The sequence below is a fragment of the Perca fluviatilis genome, chromosome 21 (assembly GCF_010015445.1).
Source record: "Perca fluviatilis chromosome 21, GENO_Pfluv_1.0, whole genome shotgun sequence".
Taxonomy (NCBI): Eukaryota; Metazoa; Chordata; class Actinopteri; order Perciformes; family Percidae; genus Perca; species Perca fluviatilis.
This window is the reverse complement of record NC_053132.1, coordinates 9115131-9127963: the sequence shown is the minus strand read 5'-3', so window position 1 is coordinate 9127963 and position 12833 is coordinate 9115131. Positions and strand designations below refer to the sequence as shown.

Sequence of the window (12833 nt, the reverse complement as noted above, 5' to 3'; positions counted from 1 at the left end):
TTGTCTGCATTATCGGCCACCCACTGTGTGTACTTTGCTTCTCTTCATCCTCGCTACCTTCCCTCTAGCTCTGAGAATGCTAATTACGCATGCACTACCAAGGTCACTGTGTGCAAATGAACACTGTTGATAACAGGCAGCCTTTTTTATTGAAAATCATTTAATTGAATTTGATTCGTGCCACTAGCGTTGGCTCTGTAGAGGCATCAAAGTCTCACTAGTGGGGGAGACTGGGGCAACTCCAAATAGAGATTCTGCGCCGAAATGTTACCTTGATAAAGGCTCTTTTCGAGGACTAGTGCTCTCCAGAGTCAGTTCCAGCTGTGTGGGATCTCTAAACATTGTCACATGGGCTTCTTTGTATATATAACACTTCTCGTCATTCTGGGACTGGTAGTTCCATCTGCAAGATACATTGCGTGCCAAGTTACTACAATGTAGAATAGCAGTGAAGGGAGGAAGAGGATTAGAAAAAAGAAGCAATGGACTACAACAATGGTGACCATTTTCTCTTATATTTAAAATCACTCTTTTACATTACCACTCTGTGCGCGTTTTACTCCCTTTTTTCCCCATCTCCCCTCATTGTTCATTGCTCCTGCTATCCCTCCTCAGGTGTCATAACTTTAATTTGCAGACTCTCCAGGGGATCGTCTTGCTTCTTCTCCCTATGCTCTGCTTAATCACACCTCAGCAATAGAAGAGAGAGGGGAAAAAACAGCCAGACCCAGAATTACTGTGGTAATCACCTCCAACCAACGGCTAATAAAATGTACGCTTCCTCTGCAGGCTGCTGTACTTGAACTACATTATTTGTCGCACTTACTTTGCAATCGGTTTGGTCTGAACTGTGTGGAAATGCTGTCAGTTGCTTTTTTAAATTGCGTCACACAGTAGGAGGGGGGTATTTTTGTCTTGTCTTGCCCTTGTCTGATTCTTTTTTTTGCAGTAGAAAGGTGGCAAAGGCTGTGAGGTGAACTGTGTCTAAGCACAGTAAGCAAATAACATCTCAGGTGATGTGATCACAAGTAGACGCCTCAAATATACAGTAGGTATTATCGAAGCTGCAAACATTTGCAAAATACTGGGATTAGGGTTTGATAGTATTTATTCAAATCAAGTATCATATCCATTTATCAAATGCAAATCCTTTAAATACCTAGGGAGTTTGTTTAAGGGACATGGAAGACTCTCTTAGTTTTTAGTGGCGAGGATCTCAGGATGGAAATCAGTATGTGGCACATTAGTGTCTTGGTTTTAAACGTGCGGGATATGGCTGTACATGGAGCATGAGAAACCTGGTAAATCATCACCCTGTTTACCTTGTCATGACAGTATCCAGCTTTCTGTGAGAACAGGTGTGTCTCAAAAACTCAGACCTTCTCAGCTTATTTCACTCTCAACAGTTGAGAATGAACACTGTTTGGTTTCTCTTTAGCTTTTCCATCTGATAACCGGTAATGGAAAGATAACCTGTAATGGAAAACAATACAATGTATGAACTGCATTACTGAAGTCAGATTTTTACTGACTAACTACTACCGACACTGTTGATGACGCACATGGCAGAGAATGATCAGAAACCTGAATAAGGTGTTTACGTCACCCAGTATGCAGGTTTCCTGGTACTTCATCTTGCATATCCATAACCCGGATAAAGATTTATCTAGATGTCTTTTAGTGAGAATATAATGTTTAAATGCAAAATATAACCGAGATATTCCAAAAACCTTATCATAACCAGTATAATTGTATGCATTCAGTGTCGGATGATCATTCATTCCACCTCTTTAGTTCAGGCCGAAATATCTCAACAATTATCTACAGTAATGAATTGCCATAAAGTTTTGTACAGACTTCCATTTGTCCACAGAGGATGAACCCTGCTGATTTTGGTGATCCCTTTAACTTTTTCTAGAGCACCACCATGAGGTTGACATTTGGGGTTTTGATAAAAGTCTTCGATGGATTTTTATACAATTTGATACTGACATTCAGCTGATCCCTTAACTATCCATATAGCACCATTATCAGGTCCAAATTTCAATTTTGCTCACGACCAAATACCTGCAAAACTAATCCGCCTTAGAAGTACTTTATGTTCCTGCAAATTATGCTAACATGCTAAACTAAGATGGTGAAGATGGAATACATTATACCTGCTGAACATCAGCATGTTGGCATTGTCCTAGCTCTCAGGGTCACGGATGCATATAAACTCATACGTAGTATAGTGTAAACACAGCGCACCACCCATGCTCTGCATGTGTAAAGGAAACCCACAGAAACTTAGTGAATCCTGCATTTTTGCTTTCCTGCTGCCAGTTTCCCCCCTGGCAAGGCAGCGTCTTACTGTGGCACTGTGACTGCTCTCTCTTTGCCATGTGGCCTCTGCAGCTGTTGTTTTTGGCGTAGGCAAAGGCTCCTGTGCTGTCTCTCACAGTACACCCATAAAGTTACAGATTCACTTTTTGTAGCGTTCCTCACTCAGACTCTTGTTCACTGTCCAGGATCAAGAAAGTGTGTCCTTGTTTGACTATATGCTGATATGTGCAGCTAGACATTGGTCTAGCTGCCCTGCAGTGGATCGGTTCAACCTGGGTCCTCACATCTTTGTCGTGTTGTGATGTAGAGCAGGATGCAAGTAGAAAAGGAACTCATTTAACACTAACAGCCATTATTCTTCCCTTGTTGAATGGGAATGCATTTGGCAGGGTCTTTTCCATTCAGCTGCAGTGATTTGTTGTGTTATTTTTTAGACTTAATGTGGTGTATAATCAGAGACTCCTTCAGTAAACACATTTGCCAGGAATTGCAGGAATGCTGGCTAGAAGGTGAGTCTGCCGCTTGATATAGCAAACCTGTCCACTCACTATTTTACCACTGACAACAACTTACTGCCCACTACCTGGGTTTCTCTCCCAGAAACTTTCCATTGACACTTGGGCATGGATTTATCTGTGTTACACTGAAAACAACCTTGTAGAGGTTGTCCATTAAGACAGAACACAGAGGAGCCTGACCTGGAGGAGTCAGTGGGAGGACATCCCTGACAAACACACATTGCAATTCTCTTTGAGTAATCTGCTTTAGCTACTGATCAATTAATGGGCCCTGCCTGTGATGTTCGGGTCTTGTCAGTCTGCTATAGATTCCCCATTAGTCACGAGGGCCAGTAAATAGCCAGGTCCTTTCTCTGCATTTCCCTATGACCAACTGCCCAGCATTAGTAAAGAACCCAACAATCTGCAGGTCACAAGGGAAGGGAAGTCGAGGAGAAGCAGCTCTAACAACAGAGAACGACACCATCATGCACGTGGATGTAGGAATGAATGAACGCATGAATGTAGACCTTCTGCAACTCGTTTGTTGATTTTTTCTAAATTATTATTATTAACCCTTCCAAGACCCAAGGACACATTTTCAAATTGCTTATTTTGTCCGACCACCAGTCCAAAGATATTCAATATGCAGTGATATTCAATATGCAATAATAGACAAAGGCAGAGCTTCAGATAATGAAGTTTTTGCACAATAAATCACATCTCAAAATTGTTGATTCATTTTTTGACAATCAACTAAAAGAAAATAGTTTCAGCACTACATGGATGTGAACCCCAATAGTTTGAACCTAAATAGTTTTTGAGTACCAACCAAAATGCATGTGCTAGCTGCTTGATCAGATGCTGGCTTGCTTATTTAATCAGATCTTTTTTATTTTTTTCTGTAGACTATATTTTATTTACACAAAGGTACATTTACCACTGAGGAGCAGTTGGGCAAATTTTGTTGACTAAAAAACAGGTTGAGTTACAAATAGTTAAGTGTTGAGCATTCCTATGGGAGACATTTTTGTATTCCCCAAACAAAAGTATTGAAAAATGTAAAGTTTTGGGAACAATATCAAACTTTCATATGTATCCGTGGATGTAAAGATAAGGGTTTCAACTTACAATTATTTTCATTATTGATTAAGCTGTTGATTATTTACTTGATTTCTCACAGCCTGGCGAAAAGGGACAGATGCCAAAACACTCCTTTGTGTGTGTGTGTGTGTGTGTGTGTGTGTGTGTGTGTGTGTGTGTGTGTGTGTGTGTGTGTGTGTGTGTGTGTGTGTGTGTGTGTGTGTGTGTGTGTGTGTGTATGTGAACAGGCACAGCTCTGTCACACTGTGTGACAGTACTGGATTAACACGATAAGATATGCATACAGACTGGCAAAGTCAGTGGTTGAACTAGATACAAAGATATGCTCTTAAGCTAGTTGTTCAAAATGTAGACTTCAGGGATGATGTGTTCTTAAAGAGAGCAACCCTGGATCATTGTTTATTTTAATTACCTTGTAATGTAATTTATTAGTAATAATAAACATTAAAGAAGGGGAAGCAGCTAGTGGTCGATGAAACATTAAATTTCCATCTTTCTATTTCAATCAAACATAAATCCTCATCATCATTATTGATTCAAGTGCTACTGAATTATTATCAGGCTGGTAGTTGAAAAGCCACCCTTGTCGCTAAACATAAATAAATTGATCCACAACAAAGTAATTGCATATGAGACCAGTACTGCTTCTTGCTGAAAGCAAAACTGGGATGCACATAAAGCTGCACAGTTGGCCAAGATGTTTCTGAGCAGCTGTCCAGCCTGCCAGGCTCTCTTGTGGACCGTAGCACTTTCTGGAGAATAATAAATAGCTAAAGAAATTGGGTTGGAATAAAAAGAGAAAGCATTCAAAGATGCAGGAATAAACATAAAAAAAAAGACAGAGGCATGTTCACACATATCTGATTTGTCCAAATTTCTCAGCTCTGTGGCTTGATAAATCCCTGCACCGTGCCGGATATGTGGTAAGCCATTGTTACAAGCAAGCCTCAGACAGCTGCTCACACACCACTGAGAGACCAGGGAGTTTAATAAGGATGACCAAAATGCATTCAGAGAGATAATGAGATATATAAAAAAAATAAGCATCATTGCTTAAACAAGAAATTACTTCAGGAAGCTGGTCAAAAAACTTTGATTAACTCTTATAGTGTTATCTCCCTCTTCCTGGTCCCTTGATATACATGTAAAGCCATTCAGGATAATTGGCTAACTTTTAATTTCTTCCTGCATCATGTGGTCTTTGATCCCTGTGGACCAGCGACACAGGGAGTGGTTAGACCGGCTGAACACGCTCTTTCAAAGTCATTCAGAGTAACAAAGTCTTGTATGACCCCCGCAGCAGCAGCAGTCCTGATTACAGGCTGAGAGGGGAGAATGCTCAGCTTGGAAGCACATTAAAATCAACTAGCCAGGTGAAAATTGCCTCTTGCTCCCACTTTTATTGATGAAATCAGAACTTGCTCTGGATGATGGTAAAATATTAGTTGAAACTTATTTTTGGCAAGTGCCAGACAGAGTTGTCTGTGGAGAAAATATGAAATTAGGAAAAGAGAAAGAGTTTGTAAGATTGCCTCTTACGATGCTGGACATTATCACAGAGAGAATAAGCTTATAGGTTTTCTCCAGGTAATCTAAAACTCTGCCTCCTACAACTTAGCAGCACTACCCTGTATAACAGGGGTCTTCAACATTTTTTAAGCCAAGGACCCCTTAACTGAGAGATACGGAGCAGGGACCCCCTACTACTTATATTGTATAAAATTAAGTTGCATATTAAACTGGGCCTACAATAATGTGTGGGCAGCCTACAGCCTTTATACATACCTTTTTTTTGCATAGAATACTAAGCTATTAAAATAATAATTGTTGGCATGATTTTATAAATCATGTTTTAATGTAAAAACACATTTGGCACAGTGAATCTTTAGGATGAACTGGATCTGTAGATGGCCTTAGTGCCTACCTTACCTATAGGCCAGTAAGCCTATCATCAATGTTTTTTCACAAATAGGCTGATTTATATTTGCTAAAAATATGTTGGAATTATGAACTTTCAAAAATGTAACAATATTTTGGAGGCCCCCCTGCACTAACTCTGAGGACCCCCTAGGGGTCTGTATACTGTATAATCATCTTCAAGAGTTTCTTAAGCTACAGGTAAAGAAGTTAAGCTCTGGATCGTGTCCCCGTTTTAGAAAAGGTCCTGGGAAGTCACCTGGGATTCATTCAGCGCTTTGGACACTTCCGTTTGGCCCATATCCCTGAAGGGATCCATAATTCATAGCTGTGCGTCAAGGATGTCACCACTCCAGCAAGCTAGCATTAAATATTTACCGCAGATCATAAGCTGCAGCCATTGAGGCCTGCCAGTCCCTTTAGGAAGACTGTTTTCAGTCTCAGCATGAACAGGGAATCCCAAATGAGCCCAGCGACTGGGGCTGCTTTGAGAAATGTCCGGAGATGGATCTCATAAGTCATCATACTGTAAATGGTAGCTATAGGTAGCTATATGCAGCATACACAGCATATCACTCTCTGTGCCGTGGCCAATGCTTTTTCAACCTGCCTCTCTGGAGCTACAATGACAGTTTGAGAAGGTGTTGTATGTCGTGCACACCTATATATATTTTCTGTGCTTGTGAGTATTTTTATCCCTGTTAGAATTTTTTTTTTTCCCCAGTTTCTCATCAGCTCTCTTGCTCCCTTAATAAGGCACAGCAGGTATTCAGTTCCCCCACTGATGAGATGAAGGTTAGGATGGAGCAACGAGTGGATGGAGAAGTGGAGTCGGTTAGATTGGAGGAGGAGAGAAAGAGGAGGTCATCAGCTGTCTTATAATAGTTTTATATAGTTTTATAAGCAGCGAAAATTACAGGTCTTCTATAGAAAAAGCCATTACTTGCAGGGGATCAAATACTTCTTGTCTGTTATTGATTACTAACATAGCTGTTATTACCGATTTTGTGCCGCCAATATCTCTGGGAACTTAAACGTCAAAGAGAAAATCAAACTGAAATATCACAGAGTAGAGAAGGTGGGTAGGAGCCACAACCATTTGAATGATATTGATTTGTTTCTCCGATGGTAGTATTTTTCTAAAAGACCTTCCCTACTGGTCTGTGACTGAAACTCTCTTTTGTTTCCTGCTGTTATTTATATATATATTTTTTACTTTTGTGTAACCATGCCTGTATCTTCAGGTGTGTCACAAATGTGCACATTTTTTTTGTTTATGAATGCATTTCAGCTGCTGTGTAGATGAGTTCGTTCCCAATTGTGGTTTGGTAGTTGTGTGTCTGTCAGGGTAGATAACCAGATATCGCTTCCTCACATGGCCACAGTCAGCGCCTGGTGGAATGGATGAAGTGATGGAGCGAGGGGGGGTAGGATGGAACAGTAGATAGAGTGATAAGGCCCAAGGAAAAGATGTATGTGGCGGAAGGCGCCCAGTTGGAACAGGCTATCTACCGCCAGATTGTTGAACAGGCACCGATAATAAGAAAATATTGATCGTCAACATAGTCAGGGGGCTGTAACATCAGGCGCCAGAGAAGAGGGAGGAAGATTTCTCCCTCAATGGTTGCTACATTGAAAGCGAAAGTCCAAGAGAGGACTTGATAGAGACAACAAGACACAAGGTCTTAGCCTCTATAAAACATCTGTTGAAAAAGGGATTAGTGTTTATTTATTCAGCCATCATTTCTGCAGCCGGCATGTAAGACGCTATTGTTTCCTGCCAAAAGTGGTTGGCTGCCAAAAATGCAGGCCACAGGAAGCAGAGGGGTACAAATAGCCAATTAGAAGCCCAGTGTTATTACGCAAGGCTATCATATTTCAGAGCGGACCATAAGGAGAAGTATGAACAAGGGAGGTTGTCAATAATTCCGCCTTGCTCAGTCAGCACCAACACACTGTTTACACATTGTAAATCGATATACCTAATGCAGCTTGAACAGTGTAATTAAAATGTTCAAATGTTTAATGCCCTTTTCAGCTGTGGGATCAAGTGTAGACGCACAACCAGACTCCAAACATATTAAGCTCTAATTAGGCAGTCCAACGCTACTTTTGAAGGCTGAAAATATATTGTTTTGTTTTTTTCTAAGAAGCTTTCTCTGAACTTCTCGATTTTGAAAGATCACAGGAAAGGGTTTTTTTCTTTTTTTTTTACATTGTCAGTAGGGCTGGATTCCTAACACCTATCTTGACCTGTCCTCCCCATTATCTTCTATATTCAAAATGTCTTGAAATAATAATATTTTTATTTTTAACACTCTACTTGTCTTGTTCCCTCCTTAGTGCTATCACCCTGGACAACACACTGGTTATACTGTCTACAGTGGCACCAGATGCCGGGCGCTACTACGTCCAAGCGGTAAATGACAAGAACGGAGAGAACAAGACCAGCCAGCCCATCACCTTGTCAGTAGAGAGTGAGTAACCACATACTGTATACACGCATATTGTATCAACCGATCATGCCAGGACAGGTGACAAGTGTGGATGCACTGTAAGATTTTGCAACGTCAATTGTGAAATGCACATTCAGCTCAAGTACTTTAACATTGCATCATATTTTATAAACTCACCATATGTTTGACTGTAAAGTCTTTTAAAGTAACTTGTAAATGTAGTGGAATTAAAAGTACATATTCCTCTAAAAGGTGTAGTGAAGTAGTATGAAATGGAAATACTCAAGTAAAGTACAAGTACCTAAAATGTGTACAATACTTGTACTTAGTTACATTCCACCACTGCAAATAATAAATATATATGCTAATGTAACCTATAGGCCGCCGCCATAATGCATATTGAGTGCTTTTGCTGACAATACTTTTTACCTTGTGCATTTTAGTGAAATCTTGAATGCAGGAATTTGACTTGAAATTAAGTATTTTTTTACATTGTTGTATTGCTACTCAAGTAAAGAAAGATACAGTGTATGTGTAGCCATATTTACACTTTTTTGCAGATATACACACACAGGAAGAGAAAGCTACGGGGACAAGGACAGACTGTTCTACTGCCAAGTAGTTCTTAATATTCACAAGCATCCTTAGCTGCCACAACACAAAAAGCAAGATACACAAACCAAACCAATTTGGTTGGCTTCAGCTCAGCAGAGTGATTTATAAGAGGAAACCTAACAGACAGCATCTTATAACATGGTAGACTGGAGTTCAGTATGGAAGTGAATGAGGAGGGTGAGGGTAAGATATTACAGTTGACAACACAAGGGAGCAGAAATAGTCTGGGGTATATATGGAGAACAATCGTAGAGTTGATTATATGTACCTAAGTGCTAGAACACACACACACACACACACACACACACACACACACACACACTCTTTGATTCAGGTCGGATCGAGAGCCCAGCGGGAGGTCTCAACTTGGCAGGTCTCAGGGAATCATGCCACATATGCACACACAAACACACACCCACACATACGCACATTGATGTACAGGCTGCTGGGAGAGCCAACACCGAGAGTTGTGTGTGTGTGTGTGTGTGTGTGTGTGTGTGTGTGTGTGTGTGTGTGTGTGTGTGTGTGTGTGTGTGTGTGTGTGTGTGTGTGTGTGTGTGTGTGTGTGTGTGTGTGTGTGTGTGTGTGTGAGTGAGTACCTGCATTTTGCTGTATGCACACGTGTATCTGACGGTATCTGCTACAGCAGCTGTTCCTGCAGCGACACCTCTGACGATGCTTTTCCCATGAGATGTCCTGGCTCCGACAGTACTTGCCCAAGACTTGGCGAGAGCGAAGGTCAAGGAGAACTCTAAGGAGACGAGTGTTGCTCATGTTACAGTTTCCATACTCAGGACCAAGTTTAAAAACTTGATTTTAACCTGAGCAAGACGAATGTTAAACTATAACATCTTCTTTAAGTGCACATCTCACCCTGCTGTGGTTTAAGGTGTTTGTGTGTGTGTGTGTGTGTGTGTGTGTGTGTGTGTGTGTGTGTGTGTGTGTGTGTGTGTGGGGGTTTACACATGGCCTGTGTACAGCATTTAATGACCCAAGCTTGGTAAGATGGAGTCATGACAGCCCCTGTAGCTACATCTGACATGTGCAGCCACAAGCACACTCCCAAGGCATGATGGGATTGACAGATCAGTGTGAGTTTATCACAGACATGACACATCTCAAGCAGCACACGCACACACTGTGCTCTCACTGCCATGGGCTGTCTGTCTCCATTGCTCACAACACACACACACACACACACACACACACACACACACAATCAAACAGACATAAACTTTTTTGCACATGCAGAGTTTTATACACATATGAAAAAGTGTGTAAATGTGCACTAATACACACAGCAGCCTATTCACCCATTCATCTTTGTGTTTGTCAGGCAGTGTTTTTCTATCCCTGTTTCTGGTTCTCCAGACATCTTATTATACACAGTCAGTGCACTGCCTCGTCCTATTCGGCACATCTCCCTGTCACAACTTGGATACACTGTGCATTGGTCAGTTTCAATATGTCACATCGATGAGCACCCACAGAGTGCACTGGGTGAAAAATAAATAAATAGGACACCCCCTGTCCAGAGGACTCGCCACATTCTGTCTGTCTAAACATATCTAGTTCAATTTATCTATCAAGATCATTGCTCTCTGCTTAACCTCTCCATGCATGTGTGTTTTTGTTGGTATGTGTGCGTGGCGACCTGTTTGTCTGTTTGTCTAGATGTGGGAGGTCCAGCAGACCCTATTGCCCCCACCATCATCATCCCTCCCAGGAACACTAGCGTGGTTACAGGCACCTCGGAGGTCACAATGGAGTGTGTTGCCAACGCCAGGTAAACATCCTGTCCCTGCAGGGTCACAGATCAGTTTGTCAATGGATCAGTTGACTCAATTTATTGAGGATAACTCAGAACAGGAGATTTCATAGGGACAGTTTTTTCACTAAAATTGTAATTGCAATGAAAATTTTCTATGGATTATCTAACAACAATGATTCTGGAAAGAGATTTTTCCAAAAATGTTTTGTATTGTTGTTAGCCCCATTGCTGTGTATTAGGTCAGAGACCAATTCCACAAAACCTGGGTAAATAAAACCCCAACTCTCCACAGGGCTAGATACAACTAGTAGAAAGGGAGAACATTTATTTATTTGGAATTTGGGAGAAATTACTCTTTAATCCACTGTGCACTACTATGCATATGTTTCGAATTTGTATTTGTCAAAAGTTGGTAAATCATAATGCTGATAATAGTTTGTAATTCATACACTGCAATGCACAAATACCCATCTGAAGTAATGTTTGTTCAAATTATGTTAGATTTTTTTTTTGCAAAATAAGTTAAACATTCTTTATTTTGAATGATAATTGTACTTGATTCCAATTAGGCCTGCACGATAAATCGTTATAAAATCGCGATCTCGATTCACCCCTGTTCACGATTAAATTTTTAAATGACTTCGGTTTTTTTTCTCCAATTAATTTATTGAAAGCATTTGACATTGACATTCACATGTTTTAATTATGTAAATACATGTTCGAGGAGTTCAGATAGAGCCTGTATCAGGGACATATTTAGTTCAGTGTGTTATATGTCACTATTTTTGGTAGCCTACTGTACTTAAAGAGCCAGTGTGTACTTTATTTTCTTTATTCATTGAAGCCTGTGGTGATGCACAATGTGCTATAGGTGCCAAAAAAAAATCTATGTTTGGTACTGCCATTTGTTTTGTTTTGTCATGGTTCATGTATGCAATAAACATTACACTTCGTGAGAAAAGAATCATGGCAGAGAATCGTGATATCAATTCTAAGCTAAAAAAACGTGATTCATATTTTTCCTCGAATCGTGCAGGCCTAATTCCAATACGTTCATCTTGTTTTGCAAGTTTTCTTAGAATATGCAGTATCAAAGCAGACTACTCCACTAATTTCAATTACATTTTATTTATAGTATCAAATCATAACAAGAGTTATCCACACTCTATAATTTACAAAGAACCAACAATTCCAGTAATTGCCCCAAGAGCAAGCATTTAGTGCGACAGTGGCGAGGAAAACCTTCCTTTTAGGCAGAAACCTCGAGTGGTGAGGAAAACCTTCCTTTTAGGGAGAAACCTTGGACAGACCCAGGCTCTTGGTAGGCGGTGTCTGACGGTGCTGGTTGGGGGTGTGGTGAACAGTGGCAATTATAGTAACAATAAAGATAATGGAACTATGACTAGAAATAGTAGTTGTAGTAGTTCATGGCATATTAGGGCACTGCAGGGCGTTACAGGGTGTTGCATGGCACTGCAGGGCATAGCAGGACGTTCAGGGCACTGTAGGGCGTAGCAGGGTCCCTTGATTTATGAAATAGTCAGTTTGAATTGACAACAGTTGTCATAATCTCAGCCCATAAATAGAATTTGTTTTAGATTTCATTACCCAATGATGGATATGTGCCACATTGGGCCAGTGTGGCAGAACCAAAATTGACTTTTCATCAAACACAGAAATAAATTGTCAGTGATGAGTATGATTAGTATGATTAGAAACACATCTGAAACTCTACTTTTCACTCTAGGCCTCTTATCAAGCTGAGTATCTCATGGCGTAAGAACGGTGTGTTGGTGACCAGCGGGTTGAGCGACTTTAACCGCAGGCTGACCATCCTCAGTCCCGTGGTGAGCGATGCCGGCTTCTACGAGTGTGAGGCCATTCTCCGCAGCAGCAGTGTGCCCTCAGTCAGTGCTGGAGCTTATCTGCATGTACTAGGTAAGAATTCAAAGATGACTTTTAGTATTGAGGATAATTAAACACCATCATACAAACAGTGGCATTATGTAAACAAACTGGCATTTAAACGGTTAAAGTTGTGAACATGTATGAATATTTGGTAGTGATGATCAGGACTGAAAGTGGAAAATAATAATCCATAATTTTAAGGCAGTGTTTTTTTTTTTTTTTTGTCTTCTGAAGACATTA

General features: G+C 40.6%; 1 protein-coding gene across 6 annotated transcripts in view; it reads left to right on the top strand.

Moving 5' to 3' along the window:
* Positions 1–12833, top strand: part of sdk2b (sidekick cell adhesion molecule 2b) — a 275577-nt gene that overhangs the window by 213754 nt on the left and 48990 nt on the right. For all 6 annotated transcript variants that reach the window (XM_039787773.1, XM_039787770.1, XM_039787772.1 and 3 more), the window contains exons 5-7: positions 8187–8320; positions 10589–10700; positions 12433–12623. In XM_039787773.1, the coding sequence (XP_039643707.1) occupies positions 8187–8320; positions 10589–10700; positions 12433–12623 (437 nt within the window). The remainder of the gene's footprint in view (positions 1–8186; positions 8321–10588; positions 10701–12432; positions 12624–12833) is intronic.